This window comes from Rhipicephalus sanguineus, chromosome 3 (genome assembly GCF_013339695.2).
Source record: "Rhipicephalus sanguineus isolate Rsan-2018 chromosome 3, BIME_Rsan_1.4, whole genome shotgun sequence".
Taxonomy (NCBI): domain Eukaryota; kingdom Metazoa; phylum Arthropoda; class Arachnida; order Ixodida; family Ixodidae; genus Rhipicephalus; species Rhipicephalus sanguineus.
In genome coordinates this window covers 80,942,617-80,969,692 of record NC_051178.1, presented here as the reverse complement: position 1 = coordinate 80,969,692, position 27,076 = coordinate 80,942,617, and the positions used below count along the sequence as shown (strand labels likewise).

Genomic DNA, 27,076 nt, shown 5'->3' with positions numbered 1-27,076 from the left:
CGAAGCGCTGGAAACAGTTCGTAGCAAACAGAGTTGCGGAGATACTCTCCCTAACCGAAGTGAATATGTGGAGACATTGCCCAGGTGATCAGAATCCAGCCGATTTGCTGTCTAGAGGAGCCACCGTGGAACAACTCTTACAAAGTTCGCTTTGGTGGAAAGGACCAAACTTTCTCCACACTGAGACGACATTCGACGAACCCTGCTACAGCGAGGATACAGTCGACGTAGAAGAGGAAACGAAGTGTTTGAATGCAGCTGTACGACCAGAACCTACGATTGTAAACATCGATGACTACAGCTCTTATAACCGACTGATGCGTACAACTGCGTGGATACAACGTTTCGCTAGGAATTTCCGACATACAGACGCCAGAAAGAAAGGACCTCTAGACGCAACCGAATTACAAGAGGCCGAAATTTATTGGATACGTCGAACGCAAGATAAATTATTGGGACCAGATATACGTCGAATGGACATTGCACTTCAGCGGTTCAGTCCCTATCACGACGAATTAGGGCTTCTTCGCTTGGGAGGTCGACTTCAGTTCAGCAACCTCCGTGAAAGTTCCAAGCACCCTATTCTGCTTCCAGCTTCAGACACATTCACACAATTGTTGGTGAAGAAAGAACATCAACGACTTTTACACGCTGGACTCAGTTTTCTCTTAACGGAATTGAGAGAAAGATTTTGGATACTGAGAGCCAGGTAGGTTGTAAAGACAGTCATAAACGAATGCACCGTCTGCCGACGATATTCCTGCAAGCAATACTCAGAGCCTTTCGCACCCCTAACAGCAGACCGTGTCCAGCCTTCTCCACCTTTCGAAGTCTGTGGTGTAGATTTTGCTGGACCCCTTCTACGAAAAGATAATGGAGAAGCTACGAAAAAGAGTTACATACTCATCTTCACATGTGCAGTCGTCAGAGCGGTTCATTTGGAGCTCGTCACCAGTCTTACTTACGACAAGTTCCTACTAGCTTTTAAACGATTTGTGGCACGACGAGGCATCTGTAGGATAATTTACTCCGACAATGCCAAGACCTTTAGAAAGGCCTCAAGGGAGATTCAGCGGCTTCATGACTTAATGCAATCGCAAAAAGTACAATCGTATTTCGGATGTCACAAGATCATTTGGAAATTCATCACTGAACAAGATTCCTGGTGGGGAGGATTTTGGGAAAGACTTATTAGATCCGTGAAGTCTACATTGAAGAAAACACTGGGAAATCATTTCTTTAACTACGAAGAACTTTCTACCATCCTCATTCAAGTTGAAGCTATGATAAATTCACGACCGATTACATTTGTTTATACAGAATCCTCTGAACCGACTCCACTTACGCCAAGTCATTTCCTCATAGGCCAAAGATTGACTATGCTTCCTACAGACTGTGCGAGCACACCAGCCGAAGAAGCGTCGTCGACACGCGACATACTTCAACGAAGATGGAAACATCAAGAACAAGTGTTAAACAATCTCTGGAACAGGTGGCGACGAGAGTACCTCCAAGAACTTCGTTCAGCTCATGTGAATGAAACTACTAGCACAGAATCCGTGAAGACAGGAGATATCGTACTGATAAAGGAATTAAACTCGCCGCGGCAATTGTGGAAGATGGGACAGGTCACCGAAGTATTTCCGGGCAGCGACGGCAAAGTTCGCTCATGCAAGGTGCGCACTCCTTGTGGAACCACGTTGCGGAGACCAGTACAGATGTTGTACCACCTGGAATCTGCTGGACAAGATTCGGTACCTCGGAAACAAGAGACTTGAAAAGAAGCAAGCCCCGCACAAGTTGTTCGGCCGGGAGCTGTTAAATATTATGCTTATCAAGAGGAGAGTAGAAGAAGAAGTGACAAGCGAAGGTGTGCCCGAGCGCGAGCCCGCATTCCGTTTTTAGTTTTTCACCCAGCGTCAAATAAACAAGACGTTCTCTACTTCGGTTCCGCTTCCTGGTTTTCAACACCCTATACTTTCCTTGGCGTTATTGTCTGTTAGTTCTCATTAATATTGTGTCTAACAAAGAAAACGAGCCCTTAAGAATCATCTTCTTTCCTTCATTCATAGCAAGGGTCTCCTTCTGGCAGACTTGATGCCTTCAGGTAGTATGCGAGGGATTATTGGTCAGCTGCCAGCTCGTAAAAAGATCACGTGCTACGTGACGCCAGAAAGGCAGAAAAAGAGTGTTCCACACTCGCCGCCATGGCTGCGATTGGCGCTGACTAACACTCCAAGGTTTAAATGCACATATATACCCCATAAAGTGGACGGGAGGATGACCGCCGCCGTAGCTCAGTGGTAGAGCATCGGACGCGTTATTCGAAGGTCGCAGGTTCGGTCCCTGCCGGCGGCAGGTTATCTTTTCGTCCACTTTACTTTCTTCACATTTATATTCTAAATACTACACATAACACCCCCTATACTTTCCTTGGCGTTATTGTCTGTTAGTTCTCATTAATATTGTGTCTAACAAAGAAAACGAGCCCTTAAGAATCATCTTCTTTCCTTCATTCATAGCAAGGGTCTCGTTCTGGCAGACTTGATGCCTTCAGGTAGTATGCGAGGGATTATTGGTCAGCTGCCAGCTCGTAAAAAGATCACGTGCTACGTGACGCCAGAAAAGCAGAAAAAGAGTGTTCCACACTCGCCGCCATGGCTGCGATTGGCGCTGACTAACACTCCAAGGTTTAAATGCACATATATACCCAATAAAGTGGACGGGAGGATGACCGCCGCCGTAACTCAGTGGTAGAGCATCGGACGCGTTATTCGAAGGTCGCAGGTTCGGTCCCTGCCGGCGGCAGGTTATCTTTTCGTCCACTTTACTTTCTTCACATTTATATTCTAAGTACTACACATAATACCCCCTATACTTTCCTTGGCGTTATTGTCTGTTAGTTCTCATTAATATTGTGTCTAACAAAGAAAACGAGCCCTTAAGAATCATCTTCTTTCCTTCAGATATCTGATAGGTACGAATTATCCTGGCTGTACGTTGTTGCAAGTAAGAAAGTGGGACCCATTCCCCAAGGACTCATAAAAATACAATTTTTTATATCAACCTTTTCACTTCTATGTACAAATGAACTCTTCATCATAGCTCTCAGTCGCAAGTAAAGACTTTTAATGTTTTCTTTTTTATATGAAGGTACTTGCGTTTTATTTTTAACGTATGTTTCTGTAAATGGAGGCCACTTTGTTCTACAAACGTAGGCACCGAAAAAAAATGTGAATGCTCAAGTCATTCAAACTACAAACTTGCAATCTGCGGAAACCGATACCGACCTCCTAACTGCGCGAAGCATCTCGAGCGTTGACCCTTCCGCACAACCCTCCGCCAACAGAGCTGGTGCCAGTTGGGAAGGCTGCTCCGATGTGTGTGACACTGTCGACCAGCTGAAACCAATCGAAAATGAGTTAACCATCTAGCATATGTTGATCTGTGGTCAATAATCCTGTCCGAGTATCCGTACATAACAGCACAGTGCATCGTTTCAAATATTATTCAACTCATAATAGGCCCTATGAGGACGGCAGGAAGAGAACATGTAACAAAAAGCGCTAGCGTTGTATCCACATTTGTCATGTCCTTATGAAAAAAGTGTTATCGCAAGCATACCAGAAGCCAAAACTTTATCTTCTTTACTACGTCCCGGTTTCCTTTACCAAATTGATTTAATTTTTCTTGTGCTAATCTTCATCATGACGCAGTTTGCATGGTGCAGTGTTCGAGCACCACCGTTCCTGCCTGTTCTTAGTTATAGTTTCTATGTTGAAAGTTTTGTGGAAGCGCGGCAACTGTTATCGATGACTTATCCGCGAAGACTCCTGGATGACCTCCAACGTTGAGCAGCAATCGAGCGCCGTGGGAAAATAATTACGCATGGCAGAGTAAATAAAATTTGCATCTAAGTTCTTTTCAATTCAACTGAAACGTTTGAATGCTAGCATTTTTTTGTCATTTGAGATTTATCTTTAGTTTCTGTGCTGCTCTGTGAACCCTGTTGGCCTGTGGTTACATTACTTCTTATGGTCCATATATTTGATCTTAGTCTTGAGTTTAGTGGCCATTACTACGCTCAGTGGGGCCACATTCAGTGTATTGTCATGCTTTATATCATAATAAATTTTATTCCACAGAGGTTTTGTAGCGGTTACGGTACTCGGCTGCTGACACGAAGATCACGGGTTCGATCCCAGCCGCAGCGGTCGCATTTCGATGGAGGCGAAATGCTAGAGGTTCGTGTATTGTGCGATGTCAGTGCACGTTAAAGAACACCAGATAGTCAAAATTTCCGGAGCCTTCCACTACAGCATGTCTCACAATCCTATCTGGGTTTTGGCATGTAAAACCCCAGATAATATTGTTATTAATGACAAGCTATAACAGCAGTTGCACAAGCAGTAAAATTCCTTCATTTCATTCGGAAACGAGCATGTCCTGCGCTTTAAGGAGACTCTCAATATATAAGTGCACGTCCTTATTTAATTTCACGTAAAGAACCATAATTTAACGCCGTGGACAATGTAGCATTTTAACCACGTTTAAAGCAGGCTAATAAGACACACAACTTCCAAAATAGGTAGCTTCAATACGTACATGAGTCCTAGCTTCACGTGAACATCAGATTCCACGGATGTGCCCCTTGTGGAATCATCGTGTCTCCTGAGAGAAAAAAAAAACAATCATTTTCACTTTATTTTAGTGCTGCTTTTTAAATGTATTAGCTAGGAGTTTTGTTCGCTGCGTTGTTGCATGTCCAACAAGACATTTTCAACTGCTTTAAGCTGCTTCAGCATTAATGCTATTGATGCCAACTGCTTCCTTTTGCAAACATTCCTTTCTTTTGTCCGGAAAATAGCTTCAAATGCTGTAAATATTTCTGAGTGTGTTCACCGACTCTCGGTGTGACTGATACCCGGCTTAAGTAAAAGGTCATTGAATTCAATGTTCTAGTGATACGATACCTGCGCTAAGAACTTCATTTTCCTATACAACATGACTTGTTTATTTTAAATGCGAAGCATTTCTTAGCGAACCTCTGGCACTTTGAGCGTTTCTATCTACGTATCTATCTCTCTATCTATCTAGCCGCCTACGTCTGGGTGCTCTCATGATCGCCTCCTTAACTTGGTGTAGACCAAAATTTGCATGGGAGGGTAAGAGGATTTGATGAATATGACTGCCGGGTCATGACATGAATAATGTTCAAATCTTATCGCGTACGTCATCAAACCCTTTCCACTAGAGACGTGTGGCACATACCCGTTTACCACGGGCCGCGGTGTACGGGTATGCGCCACAGGTGATTGACAGTTTATATCTACCCAGGAACGGCGAGAACAGACATTGTTAACTTAAATGCTAGAGCGTTAAGGAAAACCAACATCGGCAGCGTTGACTCAACGAATGGAAAGAATGAAAATTAGGATCCCAGCAGGAATGGAACCGAAGCATTCTGAGTGGCAATCAGGTATTCCACCACAGAGCCACTCCAGGTCTATAAACTGGTTTGGAAAAACAGCCTGCGCAGGCGTAATATCGGTGCAACGTCAATTGTGGTTGTGGTCTTGCTATCTAATTTTACAAGAAAGCAATAAACACTACACGATACTCCTATAATGTCTACTCCTACGATACAGGCGTCATATAAGATTAACGTCTGTAGTTCCAGTGTTGGCTCCGCTTTTATAGCAGTCTAATAAACATTACGTTTGTATTCCAATGATTCAGCAAGCTATATTGAAGCATTGCTCGACCCCGGAGGAATGCATTAACGAAAGTTACATATGATATCGACATCACCGCACCGTAAAGTGCCCTTAGTCCACCAGAACGACGCAGTGTCCTCTTCATTTCTTACGAGGCTGGGCGATGGCCTCATGCTGACCTAGGATGATGCCAGATTGATTGACAGCCGCTTTGTAGACTAGGCTACGTAGGCCACATACGCCCAGGTAGTCTACAAATACGACAAACACCATCCAATGATGCTGGTCTACGTAGCACTATCCAGGCCTACCAGCCTCGACGGCCTATACCTCACCAACGCGAAGGGTGGCTTCAGGGTCCGACAGGTCACCGGCTCTATCGACAGACAATTTGTCGACGAAATGACCGAGGCATCCACGAATTCCAACAGCTATACTATACCACATACGTCACTACACATAAACCCCTCGTCACCACGATCACGACCTGATCCTATAACAAGTCATGACCAGCTGCTGGTGCTCACTGATAACGGTGATGATGCCCTTGTTCAAGAACTGTCAAGAACATCTTGCACACATGCACACGGGTTCGTGAAACGTGCGTGCGTTCTCGGGACACGTATAAGCACTACATATCAGCTTACCGCTTCTGGGGTTGGTAATACCCACGTTGCCATTGGCAGCGTTACCCAACCGTAAACAACTGGTTATATAACACATATGCGGGTCTTCGACATATATAAGTGTGCGTGTAAAATTTACACAAATCTTTAGCGTAATTTTGTAACGTGTCCCTCAGTAAAAAAAAAATGGTTACGCCACAGTCACCTACCCGCCGCATGCTTCGCATAACATCGACTCCCACGGTACGTGGGATCTGCCGAATTTTTTTTCATTGGTCTTTAAGTAGCTCGTGACATCGCACTGCCCCCACTGTTAATCATCATTAACCACCCTGTATGTTACGTCATCGTGTACTAGACCATGTTCGGATTGGCTTAATGTCTGTTTTACAGAAAAAGCTGTTGTAACATCAAAACAACAGCCATTTTTGGTGCCGTGGTTGTCCGCTGCCGCCGGTGTCCGTAACCGCTATCGCGCAAAATGAGAAAAAAAAGTGAAATGAGGAAGAAAACGCCAGGCTTGCCCTGAACACGCAGCACAGTCACAGCGAAAACTGGAAGAGCGGCCTTTCTGTAGCTCATTTTAAACTAATACAGGTACACATGCTATGTACCTACTACGCCATTATACATCGTAATTTTTATGAAGTAGGGAAGCATCCACTATTTCATAATTCTTCTTTCTGTGGATAAGCGAGGTACCCGGTACACATATGTAAGGCATTATATGCACTTTGCTGATGCTGCGTCTGGCTGATCACGATGAAGAGTTGTAGCTAAGCACTTTGTAGTAGGTGGGAAGCTTTCAACCACACACTCGTTGCGCAGTTGGCATTGTGTGACGCCTGGATATTCTTTGACTGATATATATTACACGCTATATTACATTTGTTAACACGGCTCCTTGCCCGACATGACGCCTGTATAAGGTCTTTTTGCGAAGGAGTTTTAATCACCAGCGTGGCTCTGTGGTAGAAAACTCGAATACCCCGCGGCGGGCCTGGGTTCAAATCCCATTCGAGCCGATCAAGCCAAGTACTGTTCGCCGATCAATATACGCTGGCGATATTTGTCTTTGGTATTCGGATGTGACCTGTCTGCAAGTGCGCGCAAGAGTCCAGCAGGCTGCCACCTTAACCTGTTCATATCTCCGCAAACTATATCTTTCTGCTTCTATTAGAGATGCACGTTAGTCCCGTTTACTTGCTGAGCCGTGACACTGTACCCTGTTTTTAGCAACGGCCAGAATGCTTCATACCAGAAGAGCCATCGCTTCCTCGGAGTGATTGTTGACAGAGACCTTCCGTGGAGCGCCCACTGCACTTACCTGAAGAGAAGGCTAATCTCCATCGTTCACATAATGGGGTTCCTTTGCGAGAAAACTTGGGGCACAGGGACACGTTCCATGACGCAACTACACAGAGCGCTGTTTCTGGGATTTTTACGTTACAGCTTGTCGGTTCTGGTAAATACATCCAATACGAACATCCGCATCCTCGAAAGTTTACAAGGTCAGGCATTACGCACGTGCTGAGGATTACCACGCTGCTATAGAGTACACTGTAACACTGCACGTCAACTCACGGGACAATTACGATCGCTAGAAAGAATCCATTTCCAACATGCGTCACTGCTGACAATTTAAAAGCTCACATTAGACATCTCTGCCGAATCCCCGGTCACCGTATTGCTGCGTTGCCACTTCAGAGACCACCAGCCAAGTTTTCAAAGACTGTTTGCACTCACAGAGAATGCCTTCCGTCGGGCTTTACACCAGGAGCAAGGCCACTGTCGCCTCCGTGGTTGCTACAACAACCACAGGTGCGCCTCACAATTTCGGTAATTAGAAAGAAGAGACATCATTGAACAGCGGCCCAACAGCGTCATTCAACAAAATATAACAGAAATAAATAAAATTAGAAAGAAAGAGTAGTGTGTAACTGTGCGTATGGCATGCATGTATCTCAAGTTCTTCGCCTGAGTATATCGCCAAAAGCAAACAAGCGTCCAGCAGCGCTTGCATTTCGAAATAAGGTGTATTTCAGCCGCTGGTGATTTTTCTTTTTCTTTTTCGAAGACACTCAGCTATTAGAGCTCATTTCAGAAACTGTATCCTCTGTTAAGGTCGTTATCACCTTCATCAACACCGATCTTCCCCTCCTTTCTGTTTTCTTCGCTTCAAGCTAGTGGCATGTAAGTGGGTACAGTGTGGGCATACAAATCGCCACGAGGGTGGGGGCTTTATTTTGCACGTATGCATATATATACGCGCGCACATAAAAACATACGCACGGGCGTATGTAAAGAACAGGAAGCCTCAACGATACCCTTCCTGAAAAAACTTTCAGGCTACGCCCCCTCCCCTTTGCTAATTATGAACAGTGGTGGCTAAGTGGGTAGTGGGCAACTGTCTAAATGATTGATACTGCGGATTAGCGTTGGACGATGGCGGCTAGTGTTGGCATATGCTTTCCCAATAATAAATTTCCAAGCAATATTAGGCACTGACAACTCCCTCGTAGGGAGTTTCCGCTTCAGCCTTGTTCGCAAATTCTTTCATTGCGACGCTGCTTAGTTTTCTATTCGCACATGTATAGCGACCAACCTCAGCAGTCCATTGAACGCTACGCGCCACCGGCGGTTGGGAGCCAAGCACTGGAGCCTGATACCGGCAGCAGAGTAGCAGCTTCCGGCACTGCGGTCGAGCGTGACCTCCGTTGGCAGCGAGTACTGCTTCCCATCACGAGTGTACAGGGCAAGCCACAGCTGCGCCACGTGACCTCGGAGGCGAGATACACTGACAACGAGACGGTCTCCTTCTGTGTTGACGCCGCAGAAGATGACCTCATCTAGGCCCTGAAAGCAAATGAATAGAAAATAGGCTCTCCATCTTCCATGCAGACATGTTGGTCGCAAATGCACTCACGTATACAAGTCAGCGTAGTTTTGAAACAGTAATGCTGCCTTTTTCGACAGCGTACCAGTTAAGTGCTCTTGACGTGTTCTGCAGGGGCCGTATTCACAACGCATTTCTTTCGTAAATGCCCGTCGCCACTGGAAACCTGGCTTCGCTAATGATGCGTCCAGCATCAGTTTCGGCTGGTGTTTGCACTTTCTAACAATTCTAGACTAAGGCGCTGTTTTCTAATACGATCCCTCTTCTTTTCGTCTTTTTGTCGAAACGTTAGCTTCAGCGATATTCTCTGTCCAACCAGTGCTCATTTATACTAAAATATTTTATGTCGAATATGTTTTATTCAATTTTACTGCTCTCTTCTTCTAACCATGCAGCCGTTGAATAGCCAAGGCAATACCACGCTTATCTGCTGTGGTCCTTGACTACATGCCTTGCTTTAATTTATCTGCACTTTTTTCTGTCACGTGTACGGTCTGCTGTTTCGTGCATGTTTAAGCCCCCTAGGCTCGTACATGAGCGATACAGTCCACGATGATGTCTCAAAGTCTCTGAAGTGTGACCGCGATCACGACCGCCACACGTTCCTGCTCCTCCATTAAAGGCCTTCACGTCAGCAAAAAAGCAAGCAAGAAATAAAATGTGGCCATGTCGCTACCTCCAAGTTCAATAAATGCTATCGTCTGGTAAAACTAGAGGAAGGCAACGGTGAGGCGATGGCACCTATACTGGGGGCCCATATAGAGTATTTTACTGATGAGTTTCGGTGTCGCCATATGCAGCTACGGCCTTGCGCTTTTGTGTATTTAACAACTGAGGGAAAAGTGCTATGGGAGACGCATACGTATGAAAACGGTTGGGTTGTTGCTAGGGGTGTGCGAGTATTCGAAAATTTCGGATTACGAATTGAATAGCGTTCTAAATGCCGAATATTTCTTGAACATCTTTCGAATATTCAGCAAGTACGAAAAATGCCCGAAAGAAAACAGACGTAGGAAACAGCGAAGGGTAACTTTTCTTGTTTTCATCACCGTATTTCAAGATGCATGCGGCCCGTGTACTTAGGGGACTATCGATGCTATATATTGATCACAGAATTAAGACATTTTTGCTTAAAACTCCAGTGTCACCGAAGCCGCAGCGTCGTCCGTCTTCTACATGACATGACATCAATGCACTACCATGGCACTCTGGATAATGTTAAAGGGACACTGAAGGCAAATCTTTGTCAGAGCGAAACCTCAATTTTTGAGAACGTCTATAACGTCAATATTATCCACAGCAGTGCCCGCAATATCCAGAAATGAAGGTAAATTTAGGACACGATATGCGCCACCAGTGGGACATGTTGTAATGAGCCCGATGACGTCAAGAGTCCCGAGTACAATTAATCACTAGTGCTCAAACTACTTATAATAAAAGATAACTTTCCGTGCATTACAAGACGTAATAAAATGCTGCTTGTGCCCTTCTCTTCGGTTCATTTCTCTTTGGCGAACTGAAGTTGGCGTCGCTGTTGAAGTATTCACTTCGTTCGCAGAAAATGACTGTGTTTAATGGCTTTGCTTGCCTTCAGATAGCTTCGACAACCGAATATTACGGATAACCTAGCGAAATTTTTGAGATCGGTTCCCAATTCGAACGTTCCTAGGCCTAACAAGAAGATCGGTGTCAGCAAATCTGTAACATATAGATTTTCGCTTTTGGTGCATGCTTCATATTTATTTACTTTTATTAGTAGTAAAAAAGTACTGATATTGCTGCATGCGGGGATACAGGCGAGCATTTTCAGTCTTTTTTCCTTTTACATTTTTTTTTACATTTTCATCCTCCGCCAGCTGACGCCACAATCGCAGCTTCAGCCGTGCTCCAAACTAGGGCTGCAGATGTTGCGTCTTTTCCCCTCCTCAACCTCTCCTCCTCCTAATCAACGCAAACGCTATCCCGCTAAACTAAAACGCGCTGTCTGCAGCGCGCGTTTGCGGCACGGTACGCTTTCCCTTAACCTCCACTATCACTCAAACACTAAACTAAAATTGTCTATTCTCGTGGGTGCTTTCGTGAACCGTCCCTCTCCGCTTCTCAAAGCTGTGGGGTGTGAAGAGATCGCCACTCTCGGAACACACGGAGACAGTCCACGCCGTCGGGCAACAACCACGTGTACATTTATTAACCTGCTTTTACAAACGACGAGCACGCCATCCGAATCTAGTACATAACTAGTAACACGCTAACTAATCTTATACAGTGTCAATACAATGCACAGAAAACATAACACACAAATGTGCGCACCCGCGGAATCGTACTTGAGGACCCCGACGAGAGCCGTCCGTCCAAACACGCCGCCAAACCCCGAAGAGACTCGCTGCTGTTTTCTGTGCACCGGCCTAACCTCTCTTCCGCCAAGTGGCGCCACTGCGCTAAGACTACATCACGCGAGCACAGCGCCACCTCTCGCTCAGCGACTGTTAAACCTAACTGCGGATAATCCACGAGACGTGCGTGCGCCATGAGGCGCAAACGACTTTACAGGCGTTAATAGCACCCCCACATAGCCAAATGAGTCATCAGGCGCCTTCTGCACGACTCCTCGGAGGGGATTAACATTGGTCTGACGTGCACCACACGAGTAAAGGCTGCGTACACCGATTTCACGGTATACATGGGTCGATCCTGTCGCATTTTCGGCGGCACGGTGCACCAGCGGCGTAAACAGCGGCTCACCGAACGGCGCCAGCACAAATACACACACACACATGCGGCGGCCGTATTCCCGCACTGATCGCCATTTCGCATGCGGCTTTCCCGACTCCACACAGGTGTGTCCGAGTATCAAGCACTTCCGCAGAAAACATCGCATTACAATGCAAGCAGCAGCGGCTAGCAAAAGAAGCATAACAAGAAGAACTCTTGCACGCGTTTCCGGAGGAGGCGCAATGTTACCACATAAGGGAAGGTGTTGGCGTAGCACCCGCTAAAGGCGGCTTTGGGGAGGTCTTGCGCCATGAGTCCTTGAGAGGCGGGCGGTTTGAAACGAGCTAGCAGTATGCGGACCACAAAAAGGGGTTCTTCTTTCAAACGAAGCATTCATTACCTTGCCACGACACAATCACAACCAAGTTTCTCGAATGGTATTTCAAAAGCCCACGCAGAGTTGTATTTTGCCTTTAGGATCTCTAACTCATAAACTCATAAAACTTGCTTAACCCTTTCAGCCCAGCATTTTTTATTTTGGTCGGAGACTTCTTTTGTGTGTTTTTTCCTAATACTTCGGACATCAGAAGACTACAAACGAAAAATTGAGCCAGTCGTGCAAGTAATAATGGATTTACAGACATGACATCAAATTAGGTCATCAGGGCTCAGCGGTCGTGAAATGAGAAAAATGAATTCTTTTTTTCCTACTACTCACTAGAGTAGTAGGAAGCTGTTTCAATGAGTGTGACACTCATTGAAACAGCTTCGGTACGTCGACCCAAAAATGGCGCTTACTCGCCTCAGCTTACTCGCCTCGGCGTCACTTATGACTTCGCTCAAACTTCTGTGCTCCTCCCAGCTCCGCAAGTATGTCAAAATTTTGGGGTCAAGCGCAGTGGGGATCATTGATGAAGTATTCCTTCAAGAATGGACAGTTTTGGTTTCATTTTCGAGGTGCTAGGGGAAATGTTGTGTGGTGGTGTCAATTGACACCGCCAGGGCCGAAAGGGTTAAGATTTATGTGTCAGTCTCATTTAAAAGCTGTTCACAAAGTACCGCCTTGAATACCGTAGTCACTGCAACAATCGTGCCTGCAGTTACAAAATATTTAGAAGGCTCCATAGTTGCTGCTGTATACGAGCTTGCCTCAGTTTCAATATTCGCTGTATTTTTGTCAGGCAAAAGTAATCTTAATGCTCCTTTGTTAAAGCTTGTGTATATTTGTTTCAAATAGAATGCTGTGTAATTCTTGGGCTGTTTCAAGAATTGTTACCTTACCAGTCTAGGGATGCTTTGAAAATGTTTGTCCTTTTGTTCGAAAACTAGTCGAATAGTATTCGATTTGCCTTCGTATTCCATTCGGGGTCATCACTATTCGTTCGCATTTGATTCACTATTCGATTCTATTCGATAGTTTGAATCACTATTCAATTCGCATTTGAAAATGCGCTATTCGCACACCCCTAATTGTTGCACTCGATACTTCATGACATCTGCTTTCACTTCGTGGGATACAAAAATTAGATATCGTTCGTTTGACAGCCCGAGGTAGCGGCTCCCATGTGTCTTATGTAAAGTCGTCCATACCACGCCGCGAAATACGGAATACCATTGCGTTTGGTCCGTGTCGTCACGCTTCGCGCCGCACGTGTGGGGGACGTATTTCGACATAGCCAATGAAGAGAGCTTTACAATAAATTTTCCGAATAGTATTCTGTATTCCGCGGTATTGTATAGGCCCTTTGAGGTTCTTTCACGTGACAGCGGTAGCGGTGAGCGCTCCCTCTGTGTCACTGAAATGGTCTGCCCGGATTTTGATAAGTGTAGCCGTTATCGGAAGCCACCCTCTTGCTCCGTGCAGACGCACTTATTATTTCGCACGAAGGAACACTCGCAAAGACCGCCATCTTATCAGATGGCGAGCCTCGATTGACTGTGCACGCCCCCACTCCCCTACCGTCTCCTACCTCGCTAAACTCCTGGGTAGAGTGCCTTGTGGGATATGCAATTTTTTTAACTTTTATATAACGGTTACTATCTTAAAGAGAAGGTTCTAATTTCTTAGAAAAGGTAGACATTTTTATTTCTGTAACCTCTCCTAACTGCAACTCGCCTAAAAGTCCTTGTTTCAGGCCACGACTTTCTTGAGACGGAAATATATAACAAACACCTGTAAGCAGAAAGAAAGGGGGAGAGAGAAAAGCAAGAAATGCAGGAAGATTGACCAGGCGTACGTCCAGTTTCCTACCGTACACTGATGGAAAAGATAAAGAGGGGAAAAGAGAGAAGAAAAGAGCGAGATAGGAATATTCACGCGAACATCAGGAGGGGGGTGCACATAAAGTCTACAGGCGGTCGAAGAGATTTGTCGAACTTACGCGCTTCAGTAAGATCTTGGTTGCCTTTTGCGTCATCAAGGCACAGTCTGTGGTCCAAGGATCTTGGCTCAAAGTTAAGGGTCGCGTCTTCTGAAGCTGAACACGTTATGACACACAGGATACCTACTCCGGTTGTTACTGAACCAACTGAAGAAGCACCTGTAAAATGTTTTTCAAGGCTTCGACGTTCACACTCCATTCAATGGACCATCTTTGAAAAATTTAGGCATAATTTTCGTACAGCACTGTCAAATTGCCGATCAGCTGAGATATTTTAGGACAAGAATCATATGGTTACGTTGCTTCTGAAAACTGAATAACTGGCGCAACCACATACAGAAACTTCGAGGTCGAACGGCACTACTTCGAGGGAGCGTAATTTTCCCAGCAATAATATGTCCCCGCCTTACAGTCATGCATACTCTCTGCACAAATACATTCTCAAGTAGGAAAACTCTGCGAGAATCTGGCAATTTGGCAGAACTGCACGATCCAAGTACACGTCTCTGTCTCATGTCAAGGTCGGTGCAGGATGTGTTAGCTGTATGTATACATTTGTCGCTGGGCCAGGTAGGGAAGTGTATATTAATTTAAAAAGAAGCCCTATACACACATTTACACAAAGAGTAGACAAAAGAGAAGAGCTCTCTCATTTCTGGATAACCTCCGCTCCCTCTCTCTCTCCCTGTAAGTGTGTGTGTGTGTGTGTGTGTGTGTGTGTGTGTGTGTGTGTGTGTGTGTGTGTGTGTGTGTGTGTGTGTGTGTGTGTGTGTGTGTGTGTGTGTGTGTGTGTGTGTGTGTGTGTGTGTGTGTGTGTGTGTGTGTGTGTGTGTGTGTGTGTGTGTGTGTGTGTGTGTGTGTGTGTGCGCGCGCGCGCGCGCGCACACACACACACACACACACACACACACAGAGGTGATCACACAGAGGTGATCTTTATGAACGCGATTATTGCTAGCTAAGTTTTCCGATCATTTCTCGTTTTAGGCGAGGCATGGTTGCTCACACATGCGCAAAGCGGTTGCCGGTGGATGTAAATAAGCCTTTCAAGCGCGGTTTTTGTCCACGCGTAAGTGCCAGCCCGTCCCGTCGACTTCATTTCGCTGTGCCCTGTGTTTTCCGCTGGTTTTTATTCTTTGTGTCGCCAGGAACGATTTGCTAAACAGCTTCGCCGTTAAAAATCATAGCCCCTTGTGATGATGTTCTTTATTTTCCGAACGCCTCACACGCCATACCGGCCGCCAGCTGGAGTTCTTTTCTAACAGGAACCCAAAAGCCACACTTGCCTTTTCCAATTGCTGCTTTCCCTGCGCACACTCCTTCGACCACTCCACCGGTGTGCAGACGGCTCCGCTGTTAATGACGTCATCGTATTTCTCGGGTTCTAAGTAAACAAAGCGTCGGCCCTTTTTTCGCAACAAGTACGTAAGCCGCACCAAGGCCACCAGATATCGCAGTAGATAACTCAACCCTGCAAACAAAAGCAAAAAGAGAAATATCGCCTGGGGGCCCTAGGCAATATCAGCGTCTCAAACATATGCAAAAAGTAGTTGTTATCTCGGCTCTCTGCTGTGGCGACACAATGCAAGCAACCACTCTGAAACAGCGCCGATATCAGACGGACTGTACAGATGGTGTTTCTCTCATCTGAAGCTTATAACGCCGTGGGAAATTTGTTCATTTAGGCGCTCGCTGAAAAGAACCCGGGTAGTCTGAAATAATTTTAACTTGCCCGGGTTCCAGATATTCCCATTATAATTTGCCACTGAAATTACTACCGCCAGCGACAATATATTCAAATAATAATAATAATAATAATAATAATAATAATAATAATAATAATAATAATAATAATAATAATAATAATAATATTAATAATAATAATAATAATAATAATAATAATAATAATAATTGTTGGTGGTTTCACGTCCCAAAACACGATATGGTTATGATGGACGCCTCAGTGGAGGGCTCCGGAAATTTCGACCACCTGGGGTTCTTTAACGTGCGCCTAAATCTAAGTACACGGGCCTCAAGCATTTCTGCCTCCACCGAGAATGCGGCCGCCGTGGCTGGGATTCAATCCCGCGAACTTCGGGTCAGCAGTCGAGCACCATAACCACTAGACCGACGTGGCGGATAAAACCATAAATTTGAATAGTACCCTTTCACTGAAATGTACCGCGTGCTAAATGTACACAGCTTTGGCCAATCAACACCAATGCACCAGCAACGTTTTTTTTAAGAAATTGACTCTTCATCGCTGTTACGTCATATAGAGAAATATTAATTTCTTATGAAGAGCAAAATGCAGTACTCACCGTGATCCATCCATATTCCTAAGGCGTGCTCGTAGAGATGTGACAATAGCGCCCACACAGCAGCCGCGAGCGCCGCGGCGGCTGCAGCCATGTCTTGCGTCTGAAGGGGCCTTCCTTACCCTGACCTGCGAAGGACGCGCACACAGTCGACAAGATAGGACCGAGTGGCGGAGGGGGCAGTAGGGGAAGCAGCCCATGGCCAAGCCGCTGCTTGAGACAGGAAATCACCACCACGCAAAAGGTGCGAGGATATCCAGATGCTGTTCGCGTGCGAACGTGCGACATCTGATTAATTAATGAGCTAATCAGTTATTGATTAATTATTGAGCAATTGTTGATTGATTGATTGATTGATTGATTGATTGATTGATTGATTGATTGATTGATTGATTGATTGATTGATTGATTGATTGATTGATTTAAGCGCTCAACAAACAATCATCCATCGGCATCAATCAGGCGAGAACGCGCGCTGTACAGTTTTCAGCAAGCTTCAAGACTGAAACCTCCTCGACATGAATATATCACGATTCAGACATTTTCGCTCCGGCTGATATTTCAATAAATAATTCTATTTTAACCCAAGCCAATATTGCGACCACGCTTCCAATCAGCCCTCACCAGAAGGCTCCTTTGGGGGCGTCTTGAATGAAGAACAAAGTTCTCCTTCAAACGACCGGAATATTTCCGACCACCGGATTAGCTCAAACGTATGTCGTCATTGCCAGATATACAAAAGCCGTGCATCGCATCCAATGGTGTATGTATTTGAACGCACCTCTGTTCCTTGTGACACAAGTAAAATAATTCACGCAATATAGCAGATATGGTAGTTTAAATATTGTTTCTGTATCTGCCAGCAGACACTTAAATACACTTGCTGTCCTGTACACCTTTTTTATATATTTCTTCCTGAATTAGGTTCTACCCCCCATTCCTTTCACGTTGAATATGTGCATGGCGTTTCTGCACTCAAATGCGGTTCCTAACAAAATTGCGTTTCGCTGGTTCAGGTGTACCCACGATGTTTACTATAGCCGCTGGTTTCCTGCAGCGCCAACTATCTAATCACAGAGGTGGGTTCTCGTGCTTGGCAACCGTACAGTGCTAACCCAGCTTCGAGGGCGTACTACGTGAGGCACGCCAGAGCCTGCATGGTGATCGAGAGCTGCCGTCACCTGGCAAAGTTTCCAGTAGATCTTCAGAAATGCGCCTTGATTCTTGAAAGTAAAAGAATATCTTAGCGTCTACGAATGAACCTTTATGTTAACTACTACACGGAATTCTTACGCTGGATAATCAGTGTATTGGTATTGCGTGCCTCAAACCTCTCAAACAACATCCAGTCGTACACAAGACGTGCCAACCTGACTGAATATAGGATCGGCACTACGTGACACGATGACACGCGCTACAAATTATTTCCAAATAAAACAAGTGCGTCCCCTCGTAGGCCGTTTTCCCAGTTACGTGGATCAAATGGAGTCCGACTTACTCTCTGCGACCTCAGCCTGCTTTTCGAAAGCCCCATAGGGCGCCAAAATTATCCCGTATCCCTTTTATATAAAGCAAGGCGTGACATTAGCGCAACTTAAATTTCCTAAGCGAACCAATCACCAGTATACTGGACCAACCCATAACGCGTTAGTACATGGAGGGACCGGCGCTAACACCTCGCATGCCGACAGCGGCTCCGTAACACACAGACTTGGTGAGCGGAGGAAGCAGTTTTCAGCCGCATATAGACGTCAGACTCTGGAGTTTCCAAGATGTGTGGCGCCACCTGTCGGAGAAGTATTGAGTAGTGCATAGACCGACTCTCTCGCATAGTTTGCTATGGGACCAGGTGCAACTAGCGAGTGCGAAACAACGATTGAGCTTAATATCGCGTGTGTTTGCGCATTTAGCACTCAGAACGAGAGCTGTGAATTGCTCTCCGCTAGTCGGACGCGCCACCGAACCGTCGTGAAGTGCTTGCTGGATAATTCGCCTGAACGACGGCGAAAACAGCAGCAGACGAGAGCCCTCCGCACGCTACGAAGAAACTCCGCAAAAGACGCACTGTTGCTTTGTGAATTGCCACGGACGTAAAAGACTGAATAACAACGTTCAGTTTTACCGATTTCCATAGTTGTCGTACGAAGAAGAAAGGCGAGAGCGCTGGATACGGGCCGTTGCGAGCGTGTTCGGTAAGCGAAGTACCCGCGTTCTCCACAGCCGGTGGCATGAATGTGTGGCTCTGCTGTCATTTTGCGTAGCCCTGATGCAAAACAGTGGTAACCTTGACTATGAAGCTCAGCAGAGGCTCTGACCGCGGTGGTTGTCGTGTAACACGAAGTGAGCAGCTAGAGGCAGACTGGAGACGCGTACGATACGCACACCGCGACGAGTTGGTCGTCACAACACAGCATCGCAGACGTATGTACGTTTTGAAGGCTCAGAGTTCTGGTTCTAACTAGCTAACACCACTTGCGTCATACAAGTAAATCGCAGAATGTTGGTCGTGACCCCCTTCAGGTTTGTTTCGCCCGTGTCCTCCGCGGTTGCCGTAGCTATCTCGGAGGCCACGGTTTTGCCTTTGGTTGTACCCCGCGAAAGTGGACACGCACGTATCCCCATTTGCAGTACATACAAACGGAAGACGACCATCAAGAGACCATTTGAGGATGCGTAATAAAACACTCCAATGCACAGGAAGCGAGATGAATTAAGGGAGAATGCAACTGAAAAGGCGAAAATCGCCGGAGCCATTCGCCCCTGATGAACCGAGTTTTGTACCACTGATCGTAAGATGCATAGCTAAGTAAATTGATCGTGTATGTAGGTACTTTATCGCTGTGTCATACGTATATACCCGATTTTAACGCATTTAGGCTCTAGAGAACGGATGTCGGAGGGCTTGCCTCGAACTCGGTGTCGTGTGATGCGCGCTTGTACTTGCGAGTTGCAGCGCGCGGGAATAACTAAAACTTATTTTGTTGTACTCGCAGTTCGCTTTGATCAGCTTCCTTTGTTTCTGAAGCGTGGATTGGCGGAAGAAGCTTTCCAGGTCCTTGATTTTCAGGAAACCGCGCCTCGACACCAACGAAAGAGGAGGGTTATATTGCGGCCTATGCACATTCGCTTGCGGGCGGCTCTCTTTGCACTACCCAGTTAGGGCCAGGGCTACGATGAGGGCGCTGGTGGCGGTGTTTTTCGCAGCGCCGCCTGGGCAGAGTCTGACGTCTATTGCTCCAAATTCATGTCAGCAATTTGACAGCTAACGTAAAAGCACATATGCCCAGTTTCTGACATTGCTGTGTGCCTGCGTGCAACAATATGGGAACGCATGCGCTCTTTGCAACGCAGATGCCCCCCCCCCCCCCCCCAGGAGATTGTCTGAACGCGCTGGTCTAAGCAAACGTCAATAAAGGCACACGCCTATATTTAATTAAAATGTGATGCCATTTTCACGAGCTCCCTATCGGAAGCTGTCAGCATATTTTATCAGCACACCCAAACGGCCGCAGCAGCTCCTGGCCACGCTAGTTCCTCAAAGAGAAACAAGACAGCCTCTCCACCCCTCGAAAAAAAAAAAAAAGACAAGTAATGCGCTCACCGCAGTCGGTCTATATTCCGGTTCCTCGCTGGTTGAGCTGCGTCAGTAGCACCGACAGAGAAACCGTGAGCGCCGCCGCGGCCGCAACTATTGCGTGAATACGGTGGAGTTTTCCTCGTTGCCGCGCCTTTACGCAAACCACTCGACATCCATTAGCCGGAATAGCGCAACGTAACGCGGAAAAAACCGGTTCGCTGCGCGGAGTGAGTTGCTATAGCGTTAGAGGAATCACGGCCAAGCAACGGGTGCATATTCATATGGTCGCGTTTGTCATTCACGTGCCCGCGCAAAATTTCAAATTCACTCATCCGGTAACTTACTCACAGCACTGAAGCACTACACTGATTTTATTTATTTATTTATTTATTTATTTATTTATTTATTTATTTATTTATTTATTTATTTATTTATTTATTTATTTATTTATTTATTTTTCAAATCAGTCGGACAGGTCAGAAGCTCACATCGCCTGCTGTTTACTTTCATTTAGCGTATTTTTGTAGCAAAGTAAGAATGTGAGCATGTCACCAAAGGCGCACGACTGAGTCATGACAGAGTCATGCCCCTGACTGGGCGAAGTTACGTCAAGTTTGTACGTTTGAGCGAATTTTGCGCATTAAGCAAGGTTCCTACATTTGTTCCCAGCGTACAAAACAGTTGTCTGGTAAACATGTCACTGTAAAAGCGATGGATTTTTAACGCAGATTTAATGAGACATATTTCAAAATCCGCATGCGCTATCCTCACATTTCAATCCTGGTGGTATGCTTTGAAAACTCGGTGGTTACCATAGTAAATCGCTGCTGGTAGTTTCAGCAGGCGTTATAAAGAAATTTATAAAAAAAAATTGAGTTACAGACATTTAGTTAATTAGGTTATTACACATTTCGTTCTTTTTTTTACATGTAATGTTCTAAATTCCGCCGCTTAGTGTTTTGCCCATTGCTTAGATTGAGCTCAACGACATCAATTAAGCTATCTGGAACAGAAGATTTTCAACATATTATATGTTGTCTAACAAGTTCCCTCTAAAGCAGACTTCGAGAAGATGTTTCAAAAATGTATCACAGATACGCTACTGATCATTACACGAAAAAAAAAGTATTTGAGTCGTGTACGAAATAAGAATTCAGAATGGTATCTGGGTAGAGTACAAAATACTCACAGAAATCATTTCGTTACACAATAGGCAATGCCAAGGCACGCTTTTTATGTGTGGAATTTGAAAACTCACGGGGTCCCTTAGGCATTTGCCTAAAATGGCTTGAAGGCCATCTGGTGTGGGTATTTTACATGGCACCTGCTATCCCGTCAGCGCCGCTTTTCTTATTATCTCTTTGTTTAGTCGCCGCAATGCGGAACGAACGCCGCAATGAGGAAGTGAATGCTCACATCGCGTGCCTCAAGTGATGAGGCGCGCGGGTGGTCGTGTGACTTTTTGCGCGATTTTGCGTCGACGCTGGCGTTCCGCTTAAGGTCCCGTTAGCATGAGACATATGAGACTTTCGCCTGGAAAGCACAACGAAACTTCCTAACGAAATTCTTATTGGCAAGCAAGATTGGTTGCACCTTGAAATGCGCATCCGAGAGCTTGCATATGCTTCTCCTTAAAAGACTGTAGCGGCATTGAAGTTTATTAGTTCCGTGCTGTTTTACGCTGACTCAGTTGACTGCTCGACTTTTACTATGCAAGAGTTCACCGATGGGGGTACTTAGAGGGAAGGGCGCTTCCCCAGAGTTTGGTATGATATTCTTGAAATAATCACGTGCTATATATTCGCCTTGCTGCGGCGAGGCTATCAGAATGTGTCCAAGATCCAGTTTCCTCTGTGTGTGAGCGCATTAGTCGCTTTAAAGGGGTCATGAAGCACCCCTTGGGCTGATTGAAAAAACACATCCTGCGGAAAGCTGACACGGCTATGAACTGCTCTGCCAAATATTACAGTCGTGCGCACCGTGTAATGGCCACAAGCGGAGCGCGAAGTTGCCGTTTCCCCAGGCACCCTCTTTTCAAACAGAGGCCGGTTCTCACTCTTGTCGGTGGGCGGGGCGTCTGTCCGCTGTACGTAGCAAGAGACATAGCATGCTTATTGGCCGATAGCCGACGTAAATCGAGAGCGGCGTTCGGATCAGATGCGCTTCTTGCCGCGGGGTGCCGCCACTTGCCGGCGCCGCAGTCCTCAGTACACGGTAGCCGCACTCGCGCAAGCGAATCACAGCGGGAGAGCGATCGCGTTTCGTGACGCGCGCTGGCGTAACTTCTTTCCCCCATGCCATCCCTCCCTGTCTAGCTTCCAGTGCGCTCGTCGGCGCGAGAAAAGAGAGAAGCGCCGGGAGCGTGCGCCAAACCCCCGTAACTCCGCTGATTCTTGACGGATTCGAGAAATTTTTGTGGCAATCGATTCGGGAGGCAGTACACTCCGATACTGAGGCCATTAGATCATTACTTGGAAAAGTGGTTCATGACCCCTTTAAGTGCTTTCACTTCGGCGATATCATTTGACTAAGACGGCAGGCATGCATGGGCATTGTCAAGTTTTTGCGTACGCAAACCTGCACTCTAAAAACGGAAACTCCTGTAGTAAGAGTAAAGAGCTTTGTTACTCCCGCAGATCTCATTATACTCTCTCTACAGGGAGGTACTTTACTCTCTCTTACCTGGAGGAGTGAAAAGGCCTTTCATTCCTCCTGGCAAAGGAGAGTAAAGTGCCTGTTTCCCTCTTGCAAACCGCGAGAGAGTTCAGAGCCTGTTTTACGCCTCCGCCATATGAGAGCTTGTTTCAGAGCTTGTATTACTCGACCATGACTCCCAAATAGAGGAGCTTCAAAGATAAATCCGCCCAGTTTTGTATCTCCGACTGTGGCTCAGTCGAGAGAGAAAACATTATACTAAAAAAATGGCTGCGGCTTAGCTCGGATAGACAGACGAGCCGACGAACACGTTCGCTGTAGGCTCGTGCACATCTGCAATGCCACTACTAATTTCGCGCGGCTTGTCACGGGCTTGCAGCAAAACTTCTTTGCAGACTAGTTGCTTCATACTTGTAAACTCGACTTGCTGCGCAACCAGCAGGAAAGGAGGAGAGAGACAGGAAAGTACGCTCTTTCCTGTCTCCTTCCTTCTTTCCTGCTCGTTAAGCAGCAAGTCGAGTTTACACGTTGTCACGGGGTATCCGTTCTTCGCTTCAAGGCCACGCGGTGATACATAACGTAACTCGCTCAACTAGGCCAGTAACGCTTTTGCTTTAAAAAATTATAAACTATGTATTACAAGCCTGCGGGAAGGAACCCAAGTCTTGGGTCCTGGCGACACGGGCCCGTTGAACCAAGACCTGGAGGCTCTCGGGAGGCCCGTCGCAAGCTGAGGGCATCGCCCCACAGCACTTTGGTGCTGAAGGGCCGCAGGACGACAGGGAGGGGAGCGAATAATTTTGCGGCACATGTATACCATGACGTGGCACGCCGTTGGGGATACACAGCCCGGGCTAGAGTTAGCGTAGTGGTCTGGGTTCTCGATGAAGTAACGACAAAACACGCCTCGTCAACTTGTCGGTACGAAAAGCGCTGATAAGCACAAAGAAACCGGGATCGTAAATGCTCGCGATTATGTTCAGTCGTACTGAAACACTCCCAGCGCGGCCAAATATTATAGCCCGCGGCGTTTTCACGACCGCTTGTGCGCGGCAAGCATTGCTATCACTTGTATTTGCGAGCGGAAAGCGAACGCCAGTAGTGCTTCGGTGACTTCACATTCCGGCTTGGTAAACATGCGGTCCCATAATCTGCCACCTCTCTCTGCTCGTAATTTAAGCGAGTCATCACAAGCATTTCTGCCAGCGGCAGTTCTGCACCGACCTGTGCAAGCACAGGGGTGTGCTTGTCAGGGACCCAGCGCCAGTAGTCGACACAACACGCACATCTCAGCCATCTAAGCAGCCCTCCGTAACACGTAAGCAATAAAGTGCTAGCATCTGTTTTATCGGCAGATAGAATCTAAAAGCACAACCGTCCGAAGGACGTACTTCGCCGCGGTACACTGGGGCACTGGGGACAAGCAACACCCATCCCAGCAAACCCGGAAGCGCGTGTGCGAGCCACTTCCGGGCAAACGCTGTTTCTTTAGGGGAAGACGAGGAAAGCTCCTAACTCGCAGCTTGGTCGGCGTGGTCTTTTACGCGTAAGTTCGCGAACGTGGAGTTTGAGCCCCCCTTGTTTGAGCTCCCCACTTAGGCATCGCCAAACACCACACATATTTGGAGAACCGGTGCGGTGTTCAATCAACTTACACTGGAGGACAGCAGCTTCGTCGCAGGCAAAAAAGGCCAGAGAACATCTAACACATTGGCAGTGGTACGGAAATAAGGGTAGCGGCGGCCAACGTTACTAGTAGAACAGGTTCAGTTTACAAACTGCGCCGTGTCGCGCGGAACCGCCACCGATTCCGCTTCAACTGGCGCTGCAGTCGCATCGGGATCGAGCGCTAGGGCTGCCCGCGCTGCGCAGTTAGCTGCAGTTAGCTTGAGTAAAGTGGTATAGATGTTCTCTGGTAGTACTCCGTGTAGTCTCCGTTGGAAGTGCTTGTGGCGGTTAACCTGCTTCATTCTTTCTTCTGTTGCCGTGTGTTAACTTTGCCAGTGCTCCGTAGCTGATGTGTTTACATGACTACTAATTCGATGAAGTGTTGTGTTTGCATCTAAGCCGACCAAGTAATGCCGACGTGTTGTGTGCCCGGTTGTACGAGCGGATACAGCAACGACACAAACTAGTCGGTCCACCACTTATTATCCGGTCCTAGCTCTCTGCACGTATTTTAAGGTTTTATTAACTCGCATGCATTTCTATGCAAAGTTACTACGGCAACACAAAGACACGAGCGTGCAAGTTAAAGTTGCCAGAAAGCGTGCAAAGCTCTTGTGAGTACCGGCCGAAGCAATATCTGGGGTTTTACGTGCTAACACCACGATATGGTTAGGGACACCGCAGTGCAGGGCTCCGGAAATTTCGACCATCTCGTGTTCTTTAATGTGCGATGTCAATCATCGCCAGTACAGTACGGGCCTCTAGCATTTCGCCTCCATCAAAATACGACCGCCGCGGCCGGGATCGAACCCGCGACCTTCAGGGTAGCAACCGAGCACCGTAACCGCTATACCACGGCGGTGGACACATGTACCGGGCAGTACTTGAGAATTGTGGAGTGTGAACTTGAGTTTACTTAAAAGTGAGAGGACACCAAACGCATTTATCCTTTATTTCGTGGCGGTAGGAGTATACAGAAGTGAATACACCTTAATAAACTGATGAATGAAACCCATGTTGCTTCGTTACTTTCTAATCTATGCTGAATCGCTAGTGAGTACTGTGGCTACTTGCCCGCCGAGTTAGCATGAAGCAGCATTTACGTTGAAAGGGGGGTGCTCACAAGCACGGAAGCCATGCGACGCGCGTGGGTTTCTGTGCGAATCGTTTGTATAGAAATAGAAATGCAAAATGTTTTGTTCAAATGACGCGCGTTATAACCTTAGGCTAATTGCAAAAAAGCAGGGCATGCAGGAAAGTAGCGAACAAGGTTACTAAATGGTAGCGAAACCACGCACGCAATCTGAAACGCCTGATGTTCCGGGAGCTTTGGACTCGAGACTAAAGCATGCCGCGCTCACCTGTTTTGAAGCAAGCAAAGAAAAAGCCAGTGGCTAAGATATGTTATAAGGTCGAGGTCTGGGTCAGTTGGTACATGACGCTGAGGCAAAAACCAGCGAAGGAGACGCCAGCCAAGGGATAGAAGTGACACACACGACGACTGGATATGTCAAGGTAAGCTATGTTGCAGCGATGCATTTGAGGTTTTCCACAAGGTTAAATGTAGATAAACGTGCACATTGGGCGCCCGAGCACAGCCTTGCGAGCCGCGAGGGTGGATCTCGATGGAACGCTCCCGCCACCTGTCGGCCAAACGGAAAATGGAGACACAAGCGAAGCACGGCGCGGCGGAGAGTTTGTAAACTGAAACTAGTCTAGTAACGACGGCGGCGGTGTACAGAACTGCAATAAAGCGAGGCGAGATGGCGCTGCACGTACTATGCACGTACAAGGCTACTTGCTGCTCCACCCCCGAGATCCTAGTCATTGGTGATGGCAACGTTCCAAGAATCGCGGGTGAGCTCCGAAAAATATGGGGCAACAGTGTGCGCGTGAGACACGGCTTTGAACGAAGGATGACGACTGACAAGCTGCAGCATTTGCTTCAGAAACACAGTGATGGTGAAGGCCGCAACTCACAGGTGGTGGTCGTGCACCAAGGGATCCATGATGTTCTTAAAGGAGCTCAACATGGAGATATTGCCCAGACCATCGGGCAGGCTGTGACACCGTACGTGAAGAAACTGGCAATCTGCTCCGTCCCTCAAAAATCACAACAAGAGGCAAGGCAACGCAGGCAAGAGCAATGCTCCTTAATACGGAGCTCAGGAAGATGAGTGGAGCGTTAAAGGCTAAGTTTGTCGACCTCTCTAGTGTGCTAGAAAGAGAAGGCCGGCTAGCCCAGGATGGCATTCACTATCTGGCGTCTACCACACGCGAGGTTGCGACCCAGCTGGCCCAGGTGACTCATCCTTTTTTAGGAATACACGAGCCGCACATGAACAGCGGCAAACCCAGTCGCAGACCTCTGCAGACTACAGGGTCGAATGCCCCAGTGCCTGCCGTGGAGAAGCAGTTTCCAACCCCAGAACCTCCTGGAACTGCGAGCAGGATCACTATTCACCCGAGGGAAATCGGGGGCGATGTGCAGTACGCCTTGGGGGGAACCCTCCACGAACATACCCA

General features: G+C 46.8%; 1 protein-coding gene across 1 annotated transcript in view; it reads right to left on the bottom strand.

The window, feature by feature from the left end:
- The window catches only part of LOC119385616 (uncharacterized), a 231,271-nt gene that overhangs the window by 36,068 nt on the left and 168,127 nt on the right, over positions 1-27,076 (bottom strand). Inside the window, exons 4-5 of the mRNA XM_049414038.1 lie at positions 4,606-4,671; positions 3,291-3,401 (exon numbers count right to left, since the gene is read on the bottom strand). Of these exons, the coding sequence (XP_049269995.1) occupies positions 3,291-3,401; positions 4,606-4,671 (177 nt within the window). The remainder of the gene's footprint in view (positions 1-3,290; positions 3,402-4,605; positions 4,672-27,076) is intronic.